A 27,500-nucleotide genomic window follows, 5' to 3' on the forward strand; every position below is an offset into this window, starting at 1 on the left:
AGCCATACAGCTATGTACAATCATATTTATTTATTAAGTAAAACTTCATTGTAAATTGTTATTAATTTGTAACCTTTGGTATCACAAGATCCATGAATCAAATTTAATAATATTATTACCATAATTTCTAAGTTGTGCAAGAAGGAATATATAAAATTTGGAGAGCTTTTCTCTCCTGTGGCAGAATTAAACAAAAAGATGTTCAAACAATGCTTGTTTTGTTCTTGGTATTATTGGCATAAGAATCCTCGACTCATGCTGGATAAAAATTAATGCTGTACATAGGGTTGGGGGGACCTTGTGCCATGCATTTGACAGAAAAAAAAACAGTGTGTGGTGTTAGATCAGTACAGTTACAGCTGTGTGAATGTTACTTAAGGAGCAACAAAAGGAAAGTCTGAATTATTGAATGGATTGGAATCCATGACCTCAGTGATATCTGCATTGCAATGCCATTAATCTACTGGTAATTAATGAGCTATCAAGCAACCGGGAGTCACCCAGAGTCAAGATCAAGAGAAGTATGCTAAACCTTGTTTTTCTTTTTTAGTTCTTTGACTGTTTTTGTTTTTTTAGGAGTTCCGTTTCCTTTTAGGTTTCATGGTAAATCCGTTTATACTGTATCTATCATATACATGAATGCATACCACACTCTTCTGATTAATAAAGAACAAATTGTTTAAACATTGGCTGTGATTGTGCAAGACCTTGTGCCAGGCTATTGAGTTAGTGTGAGAGCTAGGTCAATGTTTATTGAATGTACCATGGATTTGACAGTGGTTTTTCCTGTATGAATGCTAATGTTAATAGAAGACATGCCTGGACAAATGTAAGTTGAGAGAGCAACTGCAGAACATTATAAATGTGGGCAATGACTGCTTAACGCTTTTAATTCTATTTCAAGCAGTTCAATCCATCCAATTTGCACCCAGTCCCTGCTCATCCTGTGGTGTACGTTCCACTGTTTACTTTCTTTTTTTTTTCATTGTTGTTACAGATGAGAGCTCCACCTGTTTCGTTTCTGGCTTGTTTCAAGAAAGGCATGATATCTGCAAAGGTATAAAGATCATTTATTCAATACATTAGTGAGAGTTAATTATGGAATCACCTGTGGTGTAAAAAAAGGTTGGTCAAAAACACAGGTCACATTCCAGTCTCTGCTCCAGTGATGAACAACTAAGCTAAACGTTTCCCTTAAACCTGAAACAACATTTTTGTACGGTGATTAGGGCTAGGAAACACTTTTGGTGTTGTTTATTTGTCTGTAGCACAGTGACATGTATGTACCCTGACCTGTGGAATCTGACCTGTGTTTTAGACCCACCATGTAAAAAGCCCAATCTGCTTTGATGTGTTCTTATTCAAACATCAAGGTGCCTGGGATAAGTGTCATAAATACCATCTTATTTTCCAGAGCCTTGAGGTCATGCTTGGTGTTTAAGTGAATTTTAATAATTATTAGTATCAAAATTGGGCTCTAAGATTTTGGTGATAAGATTGGGAAGCCATGATTAGTCTGAAGACTACATTCAGCTCATTCAACAAGTGGGTGAGGAAGTGGAAATGAGACTATCAATCTTCTCTTCAATCATTTCCAAAGGAAAAATTTTATGACAGCAATTTTTTTATTTGAAGAAAACATGATAGATACTTTTCATGACAAACACATTTCCTGAAAATTTGACAAGCCAGCTTTTTTGTAGCAAATAAAACTTGTTGCATGCCTTTTTTCCCCAAAAGTGAAAAACTCACCAGATCCTCCAGTTCCATGCATGGCCATGCCAAACTGTTTCTTTTCTTTTTCTCTATTTCCTGGAATCACCACATATCTGCATGTACACAACATTATTTTTTAAGTAAGTAAAGTTGTGGTTAACAGCAACAAAGCAACAATAATAATAACTTCCTCAATGTACATTTTGTACCAAGTCTTAAAACCATGGAGCAAATACCAGCAGTTTTAAGTTCTCCTGTGACCAAAAAATCAATTATTATTCTGAACTGATATGGAGCCTGGGAGTTTTTCAGATTTGTGTTTTGCATGACTGTGCAATAAGCGGCGTCTGCATAGCAAGTAAAATGGCGTTGCTTTTCCCTAGATCCAACCCTCTGAAGTCTAGTCAGTCAGTTTTGAATGTGAATAATGGCAGACCATGAAATTCAAAACTTATAAATTATATTACACTCAAAGTAAACAGCATTTGGATAAAAATCAAAGCTCAGAATTTCGCCTGTCAGTTGTTAAGCAAACACACTTTCAAAATCTGAAGGAAAAAGGAAAGTGATCCTTTGATCATAGTTACTGTTAGTAGTACTTTATAATAAGTGAATTTGAGACAAGACTGTGAATAATGGTAAATCAAGCAATGTTACTAACCTTGCAACAATTTGTAAGTGAGCACTCCTGAAATCCTTCAGGTTTTCTACACACTGGTTGTATTCCTCAAGCAATTGGATATTTCCACTTGTTAGTGCTATCAAGAGCAAATGAATCTTCATGTCAAAAGGTCAAATTAGAGGAAAAAGAACATCTTGCACTAAACAGCTTTAGTTATATTATAAAGAACTCACCAAAATGTCTGATTGAGGGTCCTTGTCCTACAGCCTCTATAAATGCACGATGTTTTGGAGGCATGTAATAGCGCATTCTCTCCAAAAAGTTGCCAACTGAACTGCTATCTATGTTTACAAAAAGACAAAAAAATGCTTGCAATATTTGAGAGTCAGGTCTGTATAAAGCAGAAAACAAGGGTCTTTAGTGCCATGTAAAATGACAGCATGATATTCATACATGACCAGTAAAATTTAATAGTAGGTACAAATACCGGTATCTGTTATCCCACACATAAGCTTTCAGCTGTTGCTAGAGGCAGTTTCCTTGTAAGGGTTTTTGCTGGAGAGCTAAGCATTCCATAAGGTGGAAGCCTAACTATTTTTATGGCCTTACTGAACCGATTGAGACTGTTGATGATAAATGAAAATAACTCGCAATTTAGCATGATGAGCCCATACTTTTACCTGCATGGATGACACCTAAAGCAGCATCTAAAACTTGAAACACTGAAGATTGTGCTGCACTTCCACCAGAATACTGACGAAAAAAGTTAAATGACACATAAAAAGGCCTTCTTACTAGTACATTTGAAGATATGCAAATAAATAGTAACTGATTTATACTGCCCTCAGGCAGTCAACATATAAAAAATATTGTTTTAATTCTTTTATTGTTTTCATCCAGATGCTTCTTGTAACAAAGTCATGTCCACTTGTGGATATGAAGTTCATCCTAGTTATTATTATTCTTGATGTCCTCATGGTCCTTTCCTTGTCAAGCCCTCACAGCCATTGGCCCTCCCTGCCCACCACGAACAAAAGTCTCAACAACACTGGTTCTCCATGATATTCACTGGCACCACTAGGAGGAGCATGCTCAATTGCAGAATACTATTATACTCTTACTACTGCTGCTGCTACTACTGCTACTGCTGATGGTGATGATTATCATAAAGTCTTGTGTTCTACTGTCATTCCTTCTTACATTATTCTTCAAGGCAATTGCATGGGTCAAAAGACCCTAGATACCTTCTACTTCAGTGTCTTCCTGCATGTGTGTGGGGGTGGGTGCATAGGATTGTAGAAATTGATACCTCCCACTTAGTCCCGGCCTCTGAGTGTGAGGTTCACGGGGAGAAGAGGTAGCTAGTAGTCCAGGGGAACAGGGAGTGGGATGTGGTAGGGCAATTCCTTACTAATGTTTATGTAAGCATTTCTCAGAAACATCACTTACTTTCAATGGTGTCTTGCTGACACCTTCATACAGGAGACCATCTGGCAAAGTGGGATTGCCATTCCACCTACAACAGATGAAAGCCTTTCTTTGTCATTATAAAACTATACTGAACCAACCACGTGCTACATTGCCTCATTGTTGGCAAGCGTTTTTTGATGTGGGTCATTTTGTGTTTTCTGTGCATTCTGAAGACCGCTCACAAGAACCTGACCAACTTAACACCAGCCAAGTCCTTCAAGTTGAACATTATGAACAGACATTAATGAGGAACGCCAAAGAAAACGACAAAAAATATGTGACAGTCAAGCACAATACAACGAGAAGATGATCAAACAGTGTAACAAGAAAGATGAAAAGAAATGCAGTGAATTTAAAGTTGGCGATGTAGTATCAATAAAAATTGACATTCACCCTGACCATACCAACATAGCGAAAAATAATAAATCAGTGCTTAGGCCGAATCTGTAACTGTGGCTGAAAAACATCCCTTGGTTGAAAATAAAATTTCAACCTTGCCCCTACCTCTCTAAACCTAACCCTAAATCCTAACCCTAATTGAACAACCCCTTGTGCTGAAACTTGAGACTTTAAGACTAATATCTAGACAAAACACATACACACTGTTTGAATGAAATCTACAAATGTACATTAAGTTGTCAGGTAATAGAGAAAGGAGAACAAAATAACATTACTCTATTTAAAGCATAAAATTCACAAGGCAAACACTATTTGGACTCAAATCACACTCTACCTATTCAAAATAGAAAAATAAAACCAGTCTTAAAAAAATAAACCAGTTTCAAAAAAGCAAACTGATTTGAAAATTGAACCATAACATATACACTTGCAGAGAAGTTTGTTATTTAGGTACCTACCCAGAAAGATATGGCCTAAGATTTTGGTAGAATTCATCAGGATCAACAACATCTAAAAATGACATCAATATTAATAGGAAGACTTAGTGATCCTCAAGCTCAAACATTTTTTTTTTGTTATTTTGAAAAAATCTTCTCACCCTCAGTGAACACATTGAGCTCTTTTTGAGATTTCTTACGTGCCACACAAGTTTTGTGAACTTAACAAAACTTGCAGATTATTAATTTTGTACACGGAATGAGCTATTCGTAAGACTCGTGTAAGTGGCTGTTTGTAGTGGCCCACAAAGTTCAATTACTGGAGAAATTCAACAACAGATAATAGAATAATAACATTTGCTTGCTTACCATTTGTTTGCAAGAATATTGCTGTTAGCTTTATTATTGTCGTTTTGATTGATTTCAATGCTTTCATCAATCCTACCCTGTCAGAATTCTTGACGGACTGAAAAAGAATTAAAATACAAGTACATGTAGTTTGGAGATGAACAATCCAATTAAAATTGGTTAAGAGCCGAATAAATTATGTGCTCAATGACTTCTGATGCAAATTAATAATGTTGGTAATTTTTCAGTTATTTCTTAATTCAGAAATTTTTCAGGAAGAAAGTTCTTTAGGTTAATTGTAGAGTATCAAGTGACGTCAAACCCCAGAATCTTAATTGTAACCAGACTCACTGTGAAAATATTTCTGCAATAAACATCTTTTGGAACAAATAACAATGAGATAGCTATAAACCTTATCGATTTGTTCTTTGGTGTTAATTAAAAGTGAATTGAAGGTCTAATGCCTTGTTCTCATCACTTTCCATAATATAATAACACAAAAATACATTGTTCCTTTAATTTGTAGATTACCACCATCATGACATTTTTCATGACTTTCTATGATTCAAATTCAAATTCAAATTCCATGACTGCCTTCCGATCCAGGATTCAGGAAATTTATTATTTTTTAAATTCCTATTTTTTACGTATTAAATAAAATTATATAACTTCCTTATGCAATACAATATAAAATTATACTTTAATTGACCACTCTCCGTAGTGTCTTTTCAGAGCCATTGAGACACAATCAACAAAATGACAGAACAGAAAACAACTAGCTGTTTAGAATCCCAACTGGCAGAAGGCAAACCAGTAGGCTATTTACAAGTGCAAGGTGAACCAGGGACTACCAGAATCAAATTCAACAAGTGGTCAGAACGGATCCTGAACCCATGATCTCCAGGCCCCAGTTGTTCAAAGGGTAGATAGCGCTATCCACTGGATAACTCAATTGGTTTTGCTACTGTTTATGCGCTGGATAGTGAGTTATCAGTAGTGCACAGTTTTAAACACAACCAATTTTTTTTCTGAGTCAGTTAAGAGGGCTGACAGATTTTCTCCCAATCAATACTGTAAAAAAAAACAAATTTAAATTGATAATAACAATTATGACAATAATAATTTAAAATAATAATTATTATTGATTGTTATTGTTAAAATGAATTAAAATAAAAAATATGATGGCTTATCTTAGATAATTGAAAGATCAAGACCTAAGGCCAGGGAAAAAATGTGGCAAATAAGAAAAGACTTTTATAAAAACAGGTTGTTTTTGGGAAGACCAGAGTACTTAATAAAACAAAGTTAAGCGGCAATGAACTGAATGAGTGGGGCATTCCTGACCTTTTGTCCATCAATGACAGCCTAAGGAAATAAAGATATGAAACAAATATCACTCTGTTGAAGAAAACAAGCCATTTACCCAATTTTCTCAAGCTGAAACAAAGTGGATGCATTAAGTTTCCTCAATCTATGAATTTGTATATATGTGTATACTTAAATGTCAGCTGTCAATTTAGACAATTACGTGACTTGCATATGTTATGTGTGAAATGAGTCATAGTACTGTAGAACTGAGATAGCCCTCATTTACAGGGAAAAGACCAAAACAAAGTTATTAGGACCTTTCAAGCTATTCCTTGAATGCTTATCGTTTAAATAGCTGATTTTGTTGATGACTTGCTTCTTACAACAATTAATGATAGTGCATGTGATCGGGCCTGGTATATGCTTGCATGATTATGTGAATCAGTGACTGAATGATTCAGAAAATTCTGCTTGCTACGTACTAGTAAGACTTTCACTTCACTGTTTATTTGGGATACATTTTGAAAGATCACAAATCATGGGCACTTACATGCAAACCTCTTCCAAACTCTAACTCAATAAGGATAGGGATTTTCACAAATCCTTTTTCAGTTGATGAACCTGTAATCATTATTGCTAGATCCATATTGCTGAGGGATGAAATAAAAAGAGTTTACTGAACTTAGCCTTAGAGGCATTTCAACTGGAAAATAATTTTAGCTCTTTTTATGTTAAAGTGCACGCAGAGCTGAAAGTAAAAGTTAATTAAAAATAAATAAATGCTGTCACTAACTCCGATTTATATTTTACGAATAAAATAATATTATTATATACTAAAGAGATAGTAATAATTATTATTAAGTTGTCCAGATAAGTGTGAGGTCGATCACTTCTCTTTTATCTCTAGACTTATAGACACCTGAAAATTTCAGGTGCAGGCTCCAACAGGATTCAAATATATTATAAATGCAGTTTCAAGTTTGGGTTGTAGGGCTGATTAATGTTAGGCTTCTGTTAAGTGTTTATGAGTGAATAATTTACGGTTAGCATTAAAACACTTAAATGGATGTAATCAACACTATAGTGATGTTCATGCCTCTGATTCCCTGTATTTGTGAACATATAATTATAACTGCACCCACTGAAATGATAATTAATGCTGAATAAATTAATAAAGCTCAACTTACTTCATGCTGAGAGGCCTCCAGTCAGGAAAAAGAAATACCAAGGTATAATGTGGAAAAAACCAAGAGGGATAAAATAGGTAAAACAAACTATGGTATTTACAACATAAAAATAATAGTAATCAAAGGTCTGTCTACATTCACCCAAGAGAATTCAATCAAATATAATATTATTATAATTTTATTAAGATTTAGACCATGAGAACCATTCTAATTTAAATTTTTTTGTTAAGCATCAAAGTGTCATGATTTACCCCTAATAAATGACAATGATCATGATGATGATGCTGTTCCTGCTGGAAAATGCAAATTAAGAGGAAAGGAAAGCTGCCATAATCTTAATACTTAACATATTTATGTAAGGATACCAACAGTTATTACAAATAAACGCCTTATTGACACTTTTTTAAAGGAGGGGGGAGATGTCGAGTTAACGATCTCAGTAGTCAAAGAGTTGTAAAATTTGGGTCCTTGATAAAAACGGAAAATTGTTTGATGTTTGTCTGAACAGAAAGGTTGACGAAAAACATGGGAATTTCTTGTATTATATGAATGAATTTGTCTTTGTAAGGTAAATTTGCAATCAAAATTTACAGGAAGAATACAGTTTTGATAGGAGTACATGAATAAACTTAGTTGCAAAAGGTGTATGTTTTTTAAAGATTGGATCAGTGTGTGCATATTAGAATTGAGTTTTAGGTAATTTCATTCAGTACTTTTTAAGCCTCTGTGACCTTTTCAGTCGTTCATTTTACTGCTCATAGCGGCATGTCTAAATATTCTGGGGGTGGGGGTTGGTTGAGGTATGGGTTAGGGTTAGGGTCAAGAGACCCAAGTTTGCCTTACAACTAGCTTTTACTGTGTGGGACAAGATACAGAAGTTTCTTTCTTTAGAATGAGCAATGATTTAGGAGACATTATTGGCTTGGTATTGTTTGAGTTGCCTTTAATTTCTTGTGTGGGTTGAAGTATATGCATATTCAGCACTAGGGTTTTAACTTGTTGATGCTTTTTATATCTTCACTGGAGTACAGTTTCAGATTGCAGTCAATTGTTCTAAGGTTACATTATTCCTGTTTGCATTTATATAATGTTTGTGCAGAACACTTCATATTTATTGCAAATTTTTTTGTAAATTGGTTCTTGGGTTCTGCAAAATTTCTTGCATGGATAGATTTTCCAAAAAATTATCTTAACTTCTTAGTTAATGACGTCTACAGTTATGCTAATTAATACAAAAAAAAAGATCTTAAATCCAACCAAATGCAAATGTATTGTTGTTGACTTTCTTGACTATACTGTTGCACGAGGAGCCCCATTTTCATTGGGAATACAGTCGTTGAGCATGTGCGCACGTTTAAGCTTCTCGGTGTCACTCTCGCAGACGACCTGAAATGGGACTCCCACTGTGACATTATAGTCAGGAAAGCTAACAAACGGCTATATATATGTCCTACGTCAGCTGAAGAAGTGTGGTGTCAGCAATCAAGTTATCATCGTAGTTTATTGCTCATTTGTAAGATCAGTACTGGAAAACGGTTGTGTGGTTTTTAATAACATGTCCAACTACCTCTCAGAATTGTTGGAGAGAGTTCAGAAACGAGCAATGAACATTATCTTCCCAAGTTTAAGCTATGAGGCCACGCTCATTAATGCAGGTCTCGCAACACTCAAGTCTTGCCACATAGATTTATGTAAACGGTACATGTCAAACTTGGACTTGGACCACCTTGGTTAGGAAGCTAGCGCACTCTAGTACCCTGTCTGTCCAACATGATTATTGCATGAGGTCGGGCACCAGAATACGCCCTCTTAGAACAAGAACTAATAGACTAAAGGACTTTATGACTGTGAAATATCTATAAGTTATTCCTAATTTCCCTGTAATTCAGAGCTTGCTCTGCGAGAGCTCTGCTATTATGAGTAAAGTGCACTAATTTTCAGTAAAATAAAATACAGCTTACTGGCTTGGATCAATGCATTTCCAGTTATAGAGCATGTAGCTACAATGTGTTATTACTGGAGGAATACCTACATAGAGTTTTGAAAAGATTCACCATTAATAAAACGGTACAAAATGCAATAATTACAAGTAATGATTGTTTAGGTTCCGACTATTTCCAAATGGCTTTTAAAAAGCACACAGTTAAATAATCATGAAAAGCAAGTTCTTTTCAGACTGCTCCATCCAATCTTTTTACTTACAGCCAAAAATGTTCAAACACCTATAGCTACTATCTTGGACAGATTGAATGAAAAATTGACACTACCCCTTCCCCCAAAAGAGATGATAGGAAAATAGAGTGTTTTGGCCTTCAGATAGCTTCATTCTTTATGTAGGGGGAAGGGGGACATTTCTATTCCATGTTGCTTGGGGTGACACTGCAGATCCTCCCAGTCAATGTCAGCGTCTGCTCATAACTTTATGCAAAAATGAGGTCATATCCCACATATGTGCTAAACACACTGTGACCATTATGATGGTGAAGTATTAATAATATTATGATAATATTATTAATACTTCACCATGAAAGTGGAGACCACAGTACATCAAGGTTTGCCTCATTATGGGAAGGAAATTTTTGGCACTCGGGTATAATTTTTATATTTAATTTAATTAATAGATTGAGCTTTTACACAGATACCAGTATTGAGTAAAGAAAAAACAAGGTCTTAAGAATGGTCTGTGATATCCACTAAAGCGTAGCCTGCCAGCAGGCCCTCTCTTGGACATTACTAAACAACAAAACAGTGAAACACTGAAACAACAAAACGCTGCGAAACGAAGCACCAAAACACCATGTATGACCCCACCATAAATTGAATACTAACTGACAAAGGTTTGATTTGAGATTAAATATCATTTTAGGTCTAATTAGGCCTAAAAAGTTATTGCTCCTAATTTCACTCTTAATGTGAATCCCACTCTTAATCTCAAATTATGAATTACTGTAGGTCTGCTGGAGCAATAACGTTTTAGGCCTACAACAATATTTAATCTCAAATCCAACCTTTTTTGGTTAGTATTCAATGTATTGTGGGGTCATACATGGTGTTGCTCTCCTCACTACAAAAAGAAGAAGCCTGCTCGCTGGCTAACTAAAGCGTAACCTAATGTCCATAGAATATTATTTTGTTTTAAGCATAAACCTCGAGCAATCACTTAGGTTTATATTTAATACCATTCTCACCTAAATGCTTAGCTGCAGCCACCCAAGGGATTGCGAGACACTTTGGAATAATCTGCAACCGAAGGAAATGTTTCTAAAATCATCTCATACAAACAGCTTGATTAAGTATTTAAAAATTACTTTTCTTAAAATGCTCATGAAATAAAACACAACCCACTGGACTATTGTGAAAAGCTACTTGCATCTCAAGCATAAAAAAACGTTTGGGCACGGGAAGGACGTACCTATAATGATGGTATTTGATCCTCTCAGTGAGTGCTAAGAACGCATGTTGTTTGTGACTGTTTCAACAACCTTAGCATGCATGCATGCATCCATTCAGTCATCTTCACAGAGTGAGGTGAAAGTGATGTCAGTTCATATAGTACAGAATTGTCTTTGGACTAATCGGCTGCCAGAAAGGTGATGTTATTGGTTATCTGTATGGTTAGTCACGATTTTATTGCCTGTGAGGATCCATCCAACAATGTAAATTAATTAAAGCTCTGTGTTGGCCTGCTGTCACTTAAATTTGTCTATTGTTTGACTGTTTTGATTGTGTTGCATGTGCACTTTAGGACGTAATATGCAGGTAGGCGTTGGCGATAGTTAGTTACTTACAAAAATAGTTGTTTTTTAGATAAATAAGTAATTCATGACTAATTAAAACAACAATGTTGTAAGTTGCAGGATCTCCATATCTAGTGGATTATTTACATGTATAGTGTTCATGCAGTGAGTTGTAAGTTCAGACCATGTAGATCGATTCACCAAATAAATATAAGTGGCCTGACAGCTCAAGAAGAGAGGTGTCGGGAGGGAGGAGGACTTGCAAATGAAAGGGGCGAGGATGCTCGTCATCTCGCTTGGGGGTGTAAATTTAGGATTTTGGTCTCACCTAGAGTGTTCTGGTCAAAACGCCACCATGTCGCGGTGAAGATCTCGTTAAGAATATAAAATATAAGAATATGTTATTTAATATGTTGGGACTCAAAACAGCCTCAGGGCCACACCCATATTGGTTTAATTCAAAATTTCTGATGAGCATCCCCGCCCCTTCATATGCAAAGTCTTCCCCTTCCCGGGCTGGGCAGTTGCCGCATGCGATCTTAAGCTTTCATATTAGGGCCACCATTGTCCTTGATCAATCTTCACATTAAGAGTTATTCAGTCATTCACAATTAAGGTAAAGCACAGTATAATATTTTAATACAGTAACAATTACTTGTAAAATGCATATGATGGTTTTTTAATAATTTCATTATTTACAATTAAGTATATAGTCACCATATTTTTGGGTTTATTTGGTGTAGGGGTTGTGTTTGATGGAGGCAGTCTGTTGTTAGTTGCATTATTTTCTAACTAGCAATGCTGTCCAAGTCATATGACAGGCAGTGTGCTTAGCTCTCTGGTGAGTGACGTATTTTAAATAGTTTTGCTTTTTGCAAAATGGAACATTGTTTAATTTGCTTTGTGAGACTCTGAAGATGTCTTCTGGTCATGTTGTACTGTATATTGTTGAAACATCACGATGATGCAGTCGCAAACAACAGTTGTTCTCATAGGACTAGTACTACACTCTGTCTGACACCTGGAGAATAAAATTTTGCTGAAGTGTATTTCACTTCATATTTCACAGAGAAATACAAATTAAGTCAATGAAACTTGAAAAATGAAAGTCTGTGAAACTGACAAAAAAACATTGAAAGAGAACCTTAGTATAATATTTAACAATAAAGATGTACTAAAGTGCACCAATCCCTGAAGTTAACAGTGTTTACAGCTTAGGGGTGCAGGGATGGCGCAGTAGTGAGAGCACTCGCCTCCCACCATTGTGGCTCGATTCGATTTCCAGACTCGGCGTCATGTGTGGGTTGAGTTTGTTGGTTCTCTACTCTGCACCTAGAGGTTTTTCTCCAGGGAGAGGGGGGTAAAGGCCGCACCGTTGGCTTCCATTGATACCAGCCTCATAGTTAAATGAACTACCAATGTTAAATTAAGTTACTTTACTTTAATTGACAGAGAAGCAAATATTAGGATCTTGGTTATCATCATCATGAGTGTACACTTATTCATAGGATCTGTAACATCACTTGGCTTCACATAATTATCATCAAGCCATGTCAGTAACAAATACCTTTGCTACTCCCGCATCTCCCTTGCACCATACATATGCATGAGAAACACAGGCGAGAACCAAATGAGCTCGCTTCCACTCATCTTCCAATGAAAGCTTGTTATGGTCTAACAAGGGAAGCTGCAAACAAACAATGTAACTTAATGATAATCATTTTGTGACTGAATATAAAAAACAACATAAATTTTGAAGAAACCAATATACTCAGGTACCAGAAAAAAAGCATGCAATTTAGTGCAAAGTGGTGATATTTATTTAGTTAGTTAACCCTTTCACTCCTGTAGGGTTCCCCATTGACAAGTAAAATCGTCTGGCATTAGACTGAGTAAAATCTATAAGTCTCATTGGCCCTTACAGGAGTGAAAGGGTTATTAATGGGGACAGTGAACCTAGCTGTTGTTAAAGTTAAATTAATATTATCACATATTTAGTACAATAATTTTTTATCCATTCTCTTTTGTTATTTCATGATTGAGAGCAGGAATAGTACAGTGGTGAGAGCAGTAGCAGTCAGTCCTTCCACCAATGTAGCCATGATGTACATGACTTGTAGTGGGTTTGCTTCTTGGATCAACGTAGCATCATGTGGGTTGACCATGAGTTTATTGGTTCTCTACTCTGACCTCAGGAAAAAATAACAGATTCCCATTTTTGGATATTTTAGGGTATTTTGAAGAATACCAATAAAAATCTCAAATTTGGCAAAGTGAGACAAGTCCCAACCAGAGAATTCCTAACCAAGTTCCCTGATTGGGACTTGTCTCACTCTTCCAAATTTGGGATTTTTGTTGGTATTCTTTAAATACCCTAAAATAGCCAAAAATGGGAATCTGTTATTTTTTCCTGTGCAAGAGGTTTTTTCTTTGGGTACTTTATTCCCTCTCACCAAAAATCAACATTTTGATTTGAAAAAATGTTTGAGGATCCTGGGGTTAGGCAAGTGATGGATGTGGTGATGTCAGAGAGGGGGAACACAAACAGCCTCAGTGAACAACTGACATAAAAACAGTGGAACTGGATCAGAAACCTGATTGGAAGGATAAGGCAACAGCTATAAAATGGCACTGGATTGGAGTTGACACCTGAACGGATAACTGGGAATGAGGTAGACATTGGGGAAGGATGGCAGAGGCAGTAGTGGTAGTAGTAGTAGTGGTAGTGGTGGTGGTGGTGGTAGTAGTAGTAGTTACTGTAGTAGTCACTGTAGTAGTAGTAGTAGTAGTAGTAGTAGTAGTAGTAGTAGTAGTTAATGTAGTAGTAGTAGTAGTAGTAGTAGTAGTAGTAGTAGTAGTAGTAGTAGTTACTGTAGTAGTAGTTACTGTAGTAGTAGTAGTAGTAGTAGTAGTAGTTACTGTAGTAGCAGTAGTAGTAGTAGTAGTAGTAGTAGTTAATGTAGTAGTAGTAGTAGTAGTAGTAGTAGTAGTAGTAGTTAATGTAGTAGTAGTAGTAGTAGTAGTAGTAGTTAATGTAGTAGTAGTAGTAGTAGTAGTAGTAGTAGTAGTAGTAGTAGTAGTAGTTACTGTAGTAGCAGTAGTAGTAGTAGTAGTAGTAGTAGTAGTAGTAGTAGTAGTAGTAGTAGTAGTAGTACTGTACTCTAGTATTAGTAGTAGTAGTGGTAGTGGTAGTGGCAGTGGCAGTGGCAGTGGCAGTCACAGTCGCAGCAGCAGTAGTCGGAGGAGGAGGAGTAGGAGTAGGAGGAGTAGTAGTAGTAATTTATGTCTGCATAACGATTTACTACAAACTGAAAATTAGCGATGAATTTTTTGAAGCAATTGCAGAAGATCTAGCCACTTCCATCTTTTCATAGTAATATTCTTTTAGTAATAAGATATGTTACAATACATGCTAATCACATGAAAATCAGTGGCTACATGTTCTACTGGCTGGGTAATTCTACTGTCCAGCCAAAATTTTCTTACTTGGTTAATCCTTTGACGTAGAACATCAGGATCTTTTACCAGACGTGGCAAGTTTCTTCCAATTTCCTCCCAGGGAGAAAAGTACTCTGGTAGACACTGCTGTTTAATATTAATGAATTAAAGTATCTTAAAGTCAAAATCAATTCATGCAAACTTAATTCTCAAGTGGGATGTTATGGCTTCAAAGCCCAGGCAGACATTTTACTCCCAGACTGCCTTTCATTAAATAGAGAGACTAAGGATTGTGTTTAATAGTAATAATACTGTCCCTAGTATTAAATTGACTATATTTAATTTTATAGTTGGTTTTTGTGAGCAAGTCTAAGCAAGTGGGGTTTCAACAAAACAAAGACCCCCCTCCCCCCTCCCCATCTGCTGATCACCCACTGACTCCCTATAAAATTCATAGGAAATACAAAAAAGTTAATGATGTAGAATAAAAGTTATAAATAAACTAATAATGACAAGAATAAGCTTACAATGATTTCTTGGGAGATTTCATTTACTACCTATATGAATGCTATTTTCTTCCCAAGGACTCCCGCTCTTCCCTCAGCAGCTCTGCATTGATTTGCATTTTCATTTGTCTAGGGCAAAGAAATGACGTGTAAAAAGTAATGAAATTCCACTTGCTTGAAAGATTTCGCAAATACCAATATCGCATTCAAGTCTTACCTGAAGAATCAGTGACGGGTATTCTTGCATGACTGTACAAAAATGAAGGTTGGGACAACCAGGCAAGATAAACCACATATCTTTTTTTCTCTCCCTAGCCTCCTTCCCGACGAAAAAACCCCCTCGCCCCAGACAGGGAGGAAAAACTCTGACAGAGATATTTCAATTGATCCAAAACATTTGCCTGGTGTCATGACAATAATTAGCGCAAAAGTTTTACTTGCAGTTTAATATCACTATGATTCTGAAAAGTCTGGAAAGTTTAATTTTGTCATTTATCACTTTATACTATTTTAATATTATTACACTGTCTCTGAATTTTATAGGGGGTCAGCGGACAGGAGTCAGACCCCAGCAAGTACACGTGCAAGTGTCCATGTGAAAGCCAGCAGAATAAAAGCTAATAAATCTACAGCAAATTGATTGTTAGGCTCGATTTCCAGACGTTTTGGCCCCACATTAACGTTGGGAGGAGGATGATATCGGACTCCCAAAACAGCTGGAAATCGAGCCTAATTGATTGTCAGGCGTTGCATGTAAAATTCAAATTCAAATTCCATGCCCGGTCTCAACTTGCTTTAGTGCATTTTCAAGACAAACTGTTGCAACTCGCTAATAATTCATCGACATCTGTTACATATCATTTTAAAGCGAGTCGGGAGATCGCGTGACGTTTCGCTCATACTGGCTTCTTTTACTAGTACTCAGTACTAGTAGGAGTATTGATGAACTTAAAAATTCTAAAGTGCCTGTAGCGTTTTTACTTACCAACGGTTCGCTTTCCGGGACAAATCCTACAGTTGGTGAAACATCAAAGTCAGTAGGTGAAGGAACACAGGCCATCAGTGAAACCCCTTGATCGCTCACAAGGCACTCTTGATCACCCGAAGAAACAAGAAAACTCGAAACAATACAGTAAATAGTCGGGAATTGCAGAACGGAAAATATGTGGAGCAGGGAAAGGGGAACGGGGAATCTCTGAAAGAGAGAATATACAAAACGGGGTAGCGCATTCAGCATTCAGCATTTACGTAAGAAAAAAGAACTTGTGAAGACCACAACTGGTTTTTCCAGGTTTATCGAGGGACAGAATGTAATTTCCGCGAAGATCATGCATAAGAAGAGGACGGGAGGGAAAACGTATTTTTCATACCACCAGGAAAACCCTTTAAAGAAAAAAAAAACCTACTTTTGTAAAGTGATATGAAGAAATTTGAATGCGCTTATTTCATAAAGATGTCGTAGTTTGACTTGATGAAGTAGTAAGAGGACAGGTCATCTGCAAATGTGTTATTTACATTACTGACATTATACTTTTTCTTTGACACGAGGATTACAGCGAAATGAAAGCACAACTTTGTCGCGAATTTTCTATGATAAAAACTTGTTCAGAAAGCCAAAATCTACGTTAGCAGAACACACCAGACCTACTCCTGAGTATCTGGCTACAAATCTTCTCCTCTGGCCGCGCTTCAGCCATTCCATGAGGCCCATGAGGGACAGTCTCGTTCTTCTCAAGTTGCCTCGCTCATGCACAAGAACAATTCTGGGTAATCATCGGCTGCCATTCCATGGCCAGGGAAGACTCCTGATTCTCATTTCATAGTTTTTTTTTATAAGTGTCGGGCCGCCCAGTCCTACCAGCAAAATACCGCATCGATTGAAGTTTTTAGCTTACAAAACTTGCCCAAATTGTACCGGTAGGTCCTGGAATTCGTCCACAGAAAAGCCAGAGAGACAACTTCACTCGTGAAGCGCTATCTTTACAAGAGAGCATTTTAGGAGTCCCAGTCTGCATGAAATTATCTCTCAGACACGCATGGTTCGTACGTTGTCAATTTAGCGTATGAATTCGATCGCCTAAATATTCAAGGGAAAACTCATTTTATCTGTCATATGAATGAAGGGGGTAGTTTCTAAAGAAACTGTAGTGCTGCTGTGGAAGTAGAATACAAAAATTTGGTTTTATCAACGGAGTTGATAATGTAAATTGGCCATCGTACAGAGATTCTAAAAGCTGACGTTTCGAGCGTTAGCCCTTCGTCAGAGCTTTTAGAATCTCTGTGCGGTGGCCAATTTACATTACCAACTCCGTTGATAAAACCAAATTATCTGTCATATGGCATGGTAAGCACTGGAGTCGCAGATTACGAAGTGTACGCACGCGCCCTACTAAAGGTAACATACATACAGGCATAAACTTTGTTTCATCTCGAATTTCAGAATAACTACAGGGGCTAACATCTTCGAGACATTACATTTACAGCTAAACTATATAGCATATACAGATAGATACTATATACATAATATTTAAAGATATATTAATCAAAAAGAAAAGCCGCTGCACAAAATGCGGCCCTGGATTATCCTTAAAACCAGTAAACTCATTGGTACCGGGATAAAATCAGAATCTCTAAAAAGTGGAAAAGAGAAGAAAATCTATAAAAGGGGAAATCTCTAGTCTAATTTTTGCGGGATGCGTCGATGGGGAAGTCAGGCGTAGGTGGCCATTTTTGGTTTGCGTAAGTCCGTTCCAAACTTTGCGATTTCGTGGAAGTCATAGGAGTAAAAAATAAACTTACTAACAGATGTGAAGTGATTTTTTTTCGCGAATTTTATCCTAACCCTGAATAGCTTTACAAACAAGGAACCATATTTTTTAATGTCATCATGTTTCAGAGACTCTTTCTTCAGTATCAACGCCATTGCCATTACAAATAGAGGTTTTTCGTGAAATTACTGCAACTCTGGATATCTGTAAAATACTAAGATTGAAACCACTGGTACATTTTGAAAAATGTCAGCGTATCTTGACAATATTTCTTGGACAAAAACCCGAGTTCTGTTAAGTTCTGTGCATTCCTATGGAGTTCTTTCTGCCGCAAAAATCACGGGCCACAGCCTCCACGTCTATGGTCATGCATTTCCCGGCACATTTGCATCAGAGCAAAGGAAGACAGCCGTTTCGTTTTCATGGTGGAAAGCAGATAGGTTTTTATTCTGCGCATCGAAGTGAAGGAGCGTTCCGGGGTGGACGTTGAAACCGGCATTGTGAGGAGAATAGAGAGTACCGCATTTACATTTGGGTAGAGGACTGGATTTGCCCTCTCCAGGGTTTCTGCCAGGGTCGCTGGGCTCTTACCAGGAGGAGAATGCTGCCATTTTGTTTTCCATCTAAGGATTTCAGTATCATATTCTCTCTTCTCAGATAGATCGGTTTTGCATGTGCCATATACCTTATCCGAAACTTCCCGCTTGTGAATACATGCATGTAGCCTTTTGGGGACAAGATACTGTTTTACGAATCGATCCTCCTGTGGTAGCAGCCTCTCTTGCATTTGTTGTACAAGGTGATCGACGAGGGAAATTACACGACTCTTCGCCAGTAGGATTAAGCACTTGCGGCTCGGGACATTTGCCCTCTGTTTTTGCTTCCTGTGGTTCTTGGCCTCGTTGGCTCGATAGCAAACTCGGCTGTCATCGGCTGCCATTAGCTGCCATCTACTTCCACCGTTCGTACACCTCTGTCCAAACTAAAGGATCGGCTCTCTTAGTTTTCATGATATCTATAACCACCATGACACAACACATTTAAATGGTTTCCTTCACTTTGAAACAACCACGCGAGGTTAAATAAATTCATGAATTTTCTTTCTTGGTCTTTTCCTAAAAAATACGAAATCAAAAGAGAAATCATTCACCGGGGAAAATTTACGGATAATGATGTCCAAAAGTTTGTAATGCCGGGCTAACTACACCCCTGGAAATGAAACGCGGGAATGGGTTTATCAACTGAAGTCTCCTGGCTGGGATACTCTTGAGCATAGATGTCTGCCAGTCAATCCTTTTTTATTAATTCCGTAACCCTGGCTCAATTACTTTTCCCAGCAAAATTAGGTCTACCGACTAGTCGCTACGAGCATACTTATTTCCAACCCAAAGCGAATGTTTCAGCTTTTAGTTATTTTTTTTTTCCTAGAGCCATACGGATTTGGAACTTGCTCCCAAACAGTGTAGTATCCTTGGACACATAAAGATTAGATCGTTAAAAAGACGTTAAAAGGTGCCTAGTCAACTTCTTAGGCTGTAAACGCAGACCGATCCCCCCCCCCCCCCCCCCCCTCCCAGTACTAGAGAAATCTATTTTTGGGAGTATTTTTTCTAAGTTCTGGTAAACTTGACCATCGTAGAGAAATTTGAAGACTGACCCTTTTTCAGAGCGAATGGCTAACGAAGGGCTAACGGTCTGAAGAAGGGCTAACGCTCGAAACGTCAGCTTTCAAATTTCTCTCTTCATTAGTGTCCCCTAATGAGAAGCCGTTCGAGTATTTATGGCTCGTTGATTGCGTATTGTACTTGGTAGTTGCTGCTTTTCTTTTGTTAAAAGGGTGGAAGAAAGAAACGCCTGGGCAGTCAGATCATGTGTGCGCGAAACAAACCAACCGCGAAATGGAAACGTGCGTACGAAGAGAAAGTCATGGAAACTCGGAAGAAAGTATCTATTGCAAAGGCGGAAATGAAGAGAATAAAATTGAACCGCGAGCAAACGAAGAGAGGTAGAAAGAACCGGGAACTTTTAAAGATGGAATGTAAAACGTTCTCTGTCGGAGAGTTGGTTATTACATGGAAAGAAATAAGGTTGTGCTGCGGAAGTTGAAGAAGAGATTTGTTAGGAGAAAGAAAGTAGAGGAATCAAGGTCGTTTAACCGAACTTATCAAGTGGATTCAAGCAGAGTTTATAAGGGGTTTAATAAACTTGCAAGGGATCAAGGGACTGACCGCCCGGTGTATAAGAGCATGGAGGACGTTGATAAAGGATCAAACACTGATGAATTGCTTGACAACATTGAAGAGGCTATCGGATTTTGGAAAGAGTTGTGGGAAACCCCGGGTACAGGAGACGCCTCTGCCAGCAAGCTAGAGGAGATGAAGGATGTGATCGGTGAGCATGTGCCACTCCCGGCCGAGGAGGAATGGGATCTACAGGTTGATGAGGTTGTGAAAACAGTGAAAAAGAAAAAGAACTGGAGCGCCCCGGGGCCGGATAAGATATCTAAATATTGGTAGAAACATGCTGAGGCCCTCCACCACGGAGTGATGCACTGCTTCAAATATATCTCTAAGCTGCAAGGTGACTTTCCCACGTGGTTTACTGGAGGAAAGACTACAGTGATCCCCAAACGAGGAGTGGTATCCAGCGATAACCAAAGACCAATAACATTCCTGAATACAGTTTATAATGGTTCACCGCTTGTTTGTTAAGACCTATGGATCAGCACCTGGATGTGTACGGGCTAATGGAGGCGGAGCAGAGAGGGGCGAAGGAAGGATGCAGTGGCACCACGGACAATTTGCTTATTGACCGGATGGTTACCCAGGATTGTCACCGTGGGAGAAGAAACCTCAGCATGGCATGGGTTGACGTGACTAAAGCCTATGACTCAGTGGACCACGAGTGGTTGAGTGAGACGATGTCGATACATCGATTCCCAAGGTTGCTAGCAAGAGTGGTTACCAAGCTTTCTAAGGCCTGAAATACCAGGATTGTTACAAGAACTAAACTGGGGATGGAGATGTCGGAGACTATCCAATTTGGAAGAGGACTGCCTCAGGGGGATTCTCTATGTCCGCGCCTATTTACTATCTGCCTGAATCCCATCTCTTGGAAACTCAAGGCAACTGAAGGATATAGACTCTCGAAGCCGATTGATACTAAAATGACGCATTTGTTGTACATCGACGATCTTAAGATCTTCGCTGCCTCCGCACCTAGGCTTAATACCGTGATGAAATCATCAAGACCTGCAATGCAAGATGGCCTCGACTGGAATCCGAAGAAGTGCTCTGTTGTACACCTCAAGAGAGGAGTGAAGGTAGAGGACGCCGATAGCTTAGCATTTGACGAAGCATCAGTGATCAAATGTCTAGAAGAGGGAGCTCAGTATAAGTTTCTGGGCGTGTTCGAAAGCACATAACAAGAAGATCTGACATCTTTTAAACTCGCCGCCCAGGTGTACTCGAACAGAATGTCCATCATATGGTCCAGTCCACTCTCTGATTTCAATCGCATCGTAGCCTCCAATCAGTACGCCTTACCTGCCTTGACTTACTTGTATGTGGACACAACACCTTCTCATCACGGAACTTCAACGTATTGATCGTGAGATGTGCAAGATCGTCGTAGACTCGCGGCAAGGAGGAAAGCACCCGCTGGGCTCAACTGCCTTATGTCATCTTGCAAGGCAGTGCGGAGGACGAGGTCTGGGTTCCGTCGAAGCCGAGTACAAGGCGATTAAGATCAAAGGTGCACCTAACCTGTTCAAGAACGAGGATCCAGTCATGGAGCTGATGCGCCAGTTTGAAGACCGTTCAGTAAAGCTAGGACATTGTTCTATTGTCAAGGAGACTTTGAAGTATGGGCAAGAACTTGGAATAAAGCTAAATTTGGTGAACCCTAACCCTAGATGCTGTACTGAGGATGGAGATGAGATCCCTGGTACAAATATCAACAGCAGTTGAAGCGAGCTCAGCAAGAAAAGAAGGAGGACGTGTGAAGTCAGAGTTGGCCAGGGAAGCTGATCGCCTCGAGATGGAGTGACTCCGAGCTGAGTAACCGGTTTTTTGACTGGCTTAAGTGGTAATTCTGTCCATCACACGTGATTGCCGGTATCTATGAGCTGTACGAGCAGATGCTCAATACACGAACCTACCAGAGTAAAAAGGCAAGAACTGACGTGACGTGACGTGACGTGGAATGCAGACTCTGCGGCAAATCGCAAGAGGCGGTAGCACATATTCTGGCTGGATATTCTGCGCTTGCGCAGAGCAAATATCTCCACAGGCATAATTGCGTGCTGAAGATTCTGTTTTTTGAGAAGCTCCATGATCTACAACTCGTAGACACTATACCGCCATGGTACTCCCCGATCGAGCCAAAACCTGTCTACGAAAGCGCAGATGCACAAGCCTTTGGGATGTCCCGCTGTACGCAGAGCACGTGGTAGTGAGAGCCAACCGGATAGATGCTAAGGGTGTGGACCACAAGTGGAAGATTGTCACCATCTTAGAGATGAGTTGTCCATGGGTGGACAACAGAGCTGCGAAAGATCAGGATAAGAAAGAGAAGTATGCCCCCTTACGGCGGGAACTAAAACAACACGGTTCAAAGGATACCGACCAGGGGCCGGTTCCTGAAAGGAGGAATAAATTATACCTGACATAACAGTTACTCCAGAGATAAATCTGCTATTCTAACAGAACAGAATTTATTCCGGGGATAAAGGTATTCCTGGAATAAGGCACATTTATTCCTGGAATAGAGTTATTCCTCCTTTCAGGAACCGGTCCCAGCACAACATCATTCTAGATGTACTGGGAGGATACTCCAAAGGACTTGAGAGAACTGTTAGGGTTTTAGTGGGAAGGAAGAGTAAAAAAGTCTTGATAAAGATGCAGAAGTCCGTGTTAGCTTCAAGTTTACACCTTGCCCGCCACTTCAAAATAATGACATAAGATAAGACACTAGTAGAGCAGTTTCTAAGTATTTTAATGTGATATCTCAGACAAGGAGATTTGAAAGGTTTTTTTTCCCTTCAAGCTCTACTTAGAAGACATTTTAATGTATTAGTTTCTATAATAAGTTTTATTTTAATTTTCTTATTTCCCGTTGGCCTTTAGGTTACGCAACAGCGCCCTACTGTGCTTTAGCTATTGTTTAGCATACATAAGTTTGCACTGCCATGATAATAATGAACTTAATCAGGAGCTCATGATGAGCTCCTGACTTAATTTATTTTAAAGTATCACTCGAAGTGTATTTAGGCCTGACGAGCTGTTCGTGTGGACGGGCAAATACGATTCGCAAAACGCTACGTGTGGGCGGAGTGTTTTTCATGTACAGAGAAAAATTAGTTTTCGAAAATATCCGGATACTTGTGGACGAATGACCCAGGAGCACAATTTTTAACAGATCGAAAATCGCCTGTTTCTTATGCATTTCCGGTGTGCATTTCAATAGACAAAAGATTTCCGGTTTCTTCGTTCTTGTGATTTCAGTGGCCTCGAATTCATGACGAGTCCAGCACTTGCCTTCTATTTTTGTCAGTAATTTTACTGACTCCAGTGCAGGGAAAACCTTGGTATGCTAATAACTTGTGACTGTAAAAGTCCTGATAAAAGTTCAATTTCAACACGGGTTTGTAAAGGTGGTAAGGATAATGACAGGCCTGCGGTACAATCAGCTCTACACAGCTTCTTCGGGTGTTCCGCTTATAAGGTTAGTTATGAACCCAGTGTCTTCTGTTAACTTACATTTTGACATTGGAATCTCCAAAATTCTAACACTTGAGGTGTTTGGAAAATGTTGGTGGATGTTTTATCGTGAGAATAAGTACGTGCCTCTGTGTAACATGACTTTAATTTCAGAGGTGCAGCTGTTGGTTGTGCTATTTTTCGAAGATTCGATATAGAATTTATCCCGTTAGCAAAATAAAAACAGAATATAGATCTACAGTGAAAACAGTTATCGTCTGTTACGACAGTCGTATTCTTAATGTTTTCACTAGCTCCATTTAAACTTTTCTTTAAATCTTATGTAATTATAGCGTATTAAGGCGCTGGGGGGATGAAACCTTTGATAAAGCTTAAGTATCCATATTCGACTTTTGTGTGAGAGGAATAACACTAAAATTCACCCCATGTAATCAGAAGTGGAATTATTTTGAATTTCAAGTTCCCTATTTGAACAAAAAATAATATTACTAGAATTTTTACAAGATCTGCATATCCCCTCAGTCAGTGTATTAGCCTGGGTGAAACTTGCAGAACAAGCAAGATGTCACAAATTGTGTATTTCAGGACCTGGGACCCGTTTCTCGAAAGTCCCGAAACTTTACGGGTCGTTTTCGGGTGACACAATTCCCTTTGTATCTCAAGAACAGAGAGGATTTAAGTCGTCAAACTTCACAGTCATGTTTCTTTTAGTTACCTTGAAAACATGTCAAAAGATCGCCTTCCCAAAACAAGCGGTTGGCAGTTAATCAAATGGCTTTTCGGGACTTTCGAGAAACGGGCCCCTGGGGCAGTACAAGCATCATATTGCATTGTTTACAAAAACACTTGTTCCCTACAAGCTTCCCAAGAAGAAAAAAAATTGATTCAAAGCAAATTCCTCACTTGAACTAGCTATGTGTTGAGATAATGAGTAATAATAATTAATAACAATTTTGTTGACAGCAAAATTCTTCATAATAAACCTGTAATGCATGCATACATAGTATTCTGCATACTCTGTACTTGTGAACATGCACAGTGTAAGAAGCTTGCCTGTGTCTGTGGATTATCCTGAGTTTAATAATAGACAAATTATTGTTTATCCACCATAACACTATCACTACAATATAGCTGCTTAATTTCATTCAAATTTGTGGAAAGATTTCTTTTCGCATCATTCTTCTTCATTATTTAATTTTTCAATAAAATTACCATATGTCATGAAATTTATTATGTTAGCAGTGTTATGGTTTGAATTCATGTCCCATTTGTTGCAGATTATTGCAATAAATATAAACTGATAAAGTATGTAGAAGAGAAGTAAGGTTGATGTACTGTCTGTACTAATGAGAGCATTTCCCTTCCACCAAGGTAGCCCTATATTGATTCCCAAAACTAAGGAAATCCCGATGCTTCATGTACATGCATGTGGGTTACGTTTGTCAGTTCCCTAATCTTCTGGCCCCAGTTGTTCAAAAGGTGGATAACGCTATCCACTGGATAAATCACTATCCAACGGATAAGGCAATTGATTTCGCTATTACTTGTCCACTGGATAGTGATTTATCCGGCGGATAGAGCTATCCATTGTTTGAACAACTGGGGCCTGTCCTGGTAATTTCCCATTTTCCCCTCCCACCAAAAACCAACATCTGATTTGGGTTGCCTTCGTGTGGTTGATTGTAAGTCTCCCCAGTAGTAGTAGTAGTAGTAGTAGTAGTAGTAGTAGTAGTAATGGTAGTGGTAGCAGTAGGGGTAGCGGCAGCCGAAGCCACAGCCACAGCAGCTGCAGCAGCAGCAGCAGCAGCAGCAGTATAGGCATTGGCAACTGTGTGGAAAGGCAGAACTTTAATGAGCAGACCTATAAGTGGTACAAACACACCCTTGAGTGAATGGTAAATAATTGACTAGGCCAGGAGCACCTTTTAGGCCTGTGATGGTACCCAGCAATAATAATAATAATAATAATAATAACAACAACAACAACAACAACAACAACAACAATAATAAGAATAAGAATAATATGTTTATTATTTGTAGTGTTATTACAAAGCTTTTGCAGGGTTGTTAATAATTGAGCTGGCGATTGACAACTTTGATGCATCTTTGAGTGCTTCCATACCAGCAAATATTTTATGCATCCCAGGCGTGGGAAAGTTTGGGTGAAAACAAAGTTTAGAGAACAGGTGGAAGTGGGGAGAGGAGGTGGAAATCTCCCCACTAATCTCGCCAGCTTCGCACCCGGCCTCCAAACCTTGTTTTGCCCCCACATTTGTGCAACGAGAATGCAGAAAATCTTTGCTTGTATGGGAATACTGGCTACACAGGCTGTCTTTTACATTTTTGGAAATACTGGGAACTGAAAAGAAATACATCAAAGCCCAATATTTATCAGTGACCTCATGGAACATGTAAATCTGTCCAATTAAAAACCAGTTCTTTTGGATAAACTTTGAAAATGACATTTTTTAAATGGGAAAACAACAAGACCACCATTCATGTATGTAATCCTCCTTTAAGAATAATTGATGATACTTTCTATTCATTTTACAGGCCCACAGTTTTCAGGCAAGTTGCAGATTTTGCAAATGTTTTCAAAGCATTCATTGGAACTAATTGGATTGGTCTGCCATTTGCTTTTAAAGAGAGTGGCTTTGTGGTAAGCCTATTTTCAGGCATGTGTAGTCAACTGAAACATACTGTAACATGCATGGTTTAAACATTCGGGTTACAGGACAACTAAGTATTATATTTTCCTATCATGGTGCAATGCTAGTTTGGGGGAATCAAGTTTTGTGGGGTTTGTGATCCAGCAAAAATACTCTGTACACTTGCTATACACGACCATGATAATCTGAAACCAGTGGGTAACAAATCTAGTGATGATCAATGTAGATCTTATTGCTCCACTAGTGTTATCAGCCACCCTAGGAAGATACATGTATGACTGTTCTTTTAAGAGAGTGACACTGAATTGTATCTTTCTGCAAAAAGGAGAGAATAACCATAATATTGTGCCAGTCCACAATAAAACACTAGCAAAAATTGTCTGCCACGTGGTACTAACAGTTGGTGGAAAAGATGAGTTTTAAGGACCACCAAAGAACATTGCATTGAAATACAATAATTTTATTTCGCTCACATGCATTTCACTTCTTTTTCTTTCAAGCTTGGCTTGGTTGGAATTCTTATAATTGCATTAATTACGGACCATTGCTGTCAGCTCATCATCAAATGCAAAAAAGCTGCAGTTCAGAAGGTCTTGGACACAGTTTCCTTGTCAGAAGATGTGGAATCTCAGGAAACACAAATGCTATTGCTTAGAAGTACTGTGGAAAAGCGGATGGTGTATGGTGAAATAGGAAGGATTGCTATTGGGAAATGGGGTGTTCTTCTCGTCAATGTTGCACTTCTTGCTACACAATACGGCTTTTGCATTGGATATTTCATATTCATGGGCAATACCATTTCATCAATGTTTTCCTCCTCACTTCATGGTGGTCATCATGGTAAAGCAACCACAACACCGTCGCGGATGCGTAATTCAAGCAGCGTGTCAGACATGTCTTCAGCAATAAATGTCTCCATTTGGGATTCTCAAAAATCTAGTCTGGTTTATCACCCTCCTCCATTTGCTGTTCTTATTCTTATGCCACTAATTCCGTTGATATTGTTTTCGTACATAAGAGGAGTGAGAAGACTTGGACCTATCAGTGTCGTTGCTAATGTTTCCCTCTTTGTTGCTTTTCTCTCTGTGATTGGATATATGCTAAGTGGTAAGTGTATTTCTAAAATTTGGGTATTTTTGAAGTATGTTATTTTGCCTTTCAGTGCTTGCGGCACA

At 38.4% G+C, this 27,500-nt stretch overlaps 2 protein-coding genes across 2 annotated transcripts in view; one reads left to right on the forward strand and one right to left on the reverse strand.

The window, feature by feature from the left end:
• Positions 1-16,280, reverse strand: part of LOC137970121 (indoleamine 2,3-dioxygenase 2-like) — a 16,417-nt gene extending 137 nt beyond the window's left edge. Inside the window, exons 1-16 of the mRNA XM_068816599.1 lie at positions 16,154-16,280; positions 14,711-14,809; positions 12,792-12,911; positions 10,676-10,727; positions 9,449-9,515; positions 7,488-7,502; positions 6,851-6,950; positions 6,337-6,357; positions 5,014-5,110; positions 4,666-4,717; positions 3,788-3,854; positions 3,019-3,091; positions 2,572-2,679; positions 2,378-2,474; positions 1,753-1,829; positions 1-1,049 (exon numbers count right to left, since the gene is read on the reverse strand). The exon at positions 1-1,049 is cut by the window's left edge and continues 137 nt beyond it. Of these exons, the coding sequence (XP_068672700.1) occupies positions 940-1,049; positions 1,753-1,829; positions 2,378-2,474; positions 2,572-2,679; positions 3,019-3,091; positions 3,788-3,854; positions 4,666-4,717; positions 5,014-5,110; positions 6,337-6,357; positions 6,851-6,950; positions 7,488-7,502; positions 9,449-9,515; positions 10,676-10,727; positions 12,792-12,911; positions 14,711-14,809; positions 16,154-16,228 (1,230 nt within the window). The 5' untranslated portion in view covers positions 16,229-16,280 and the 3' untranslated portion in view covers positions 1-939. The remainder of the gene's footprint in view (positions 1,050-1,752; positions 1,830-2,377; positions 2,475-2,571; positions 2,680-3,018; positions 3,092-3,787; positions 3,855-4,665; positions 4,718-5,013; positions 5,111-6,336; positions 6,358-6,850; positions 6,951-7,487; positions 7,503-9,448; positions 9,516-10,675; positions 10,728-12,791; positions 12,912-14,710; positions 14,810-16,153) is intronic.
• Positions 16,281-23,447: 7,167 nt separating this feature from the next.
• The window catches only part of LOC137971352 (uncharacterized), a 15,069-nt gene continuing 11,016 nt past the window's right edge, over positions 23,448-27,500 (forward strand). The window contains exons 1-3 of the mRNA XM_068818179.1: positions 23,448-23,660; positions 26,210-26,315; positions 26,826-27,432. Of these exons, the coding sequence (XP_068674280.1) occupies positions 23,602-23,660; positions 26,210-26,315; positions 26,826-27,432 (772 nt within the window). The 5' untranslated portion in view covers positions 23,448-23,601. The remainder of the gene's footprint in view (positions 23,661-26,209; positions 26,316-26,825; positions 27,433-27,500) is intronic.

The sequence above is a fragment of the Montipora foliosa genome, chromosome 9 (genome assembly GCF_036669935.1).
Source record: "Montipora foliosa isolate CH-2021 chromosome 9, ASM3666993v2, whole genome shotgun sequence".
NCBI classification, from domain to species: domain Eukaryota; kingdom Metazoa; phylum Cnidaria; class Anthozoa; order Scleractinia; family Acroporidae; genus Montipora; species Montipora foliosa.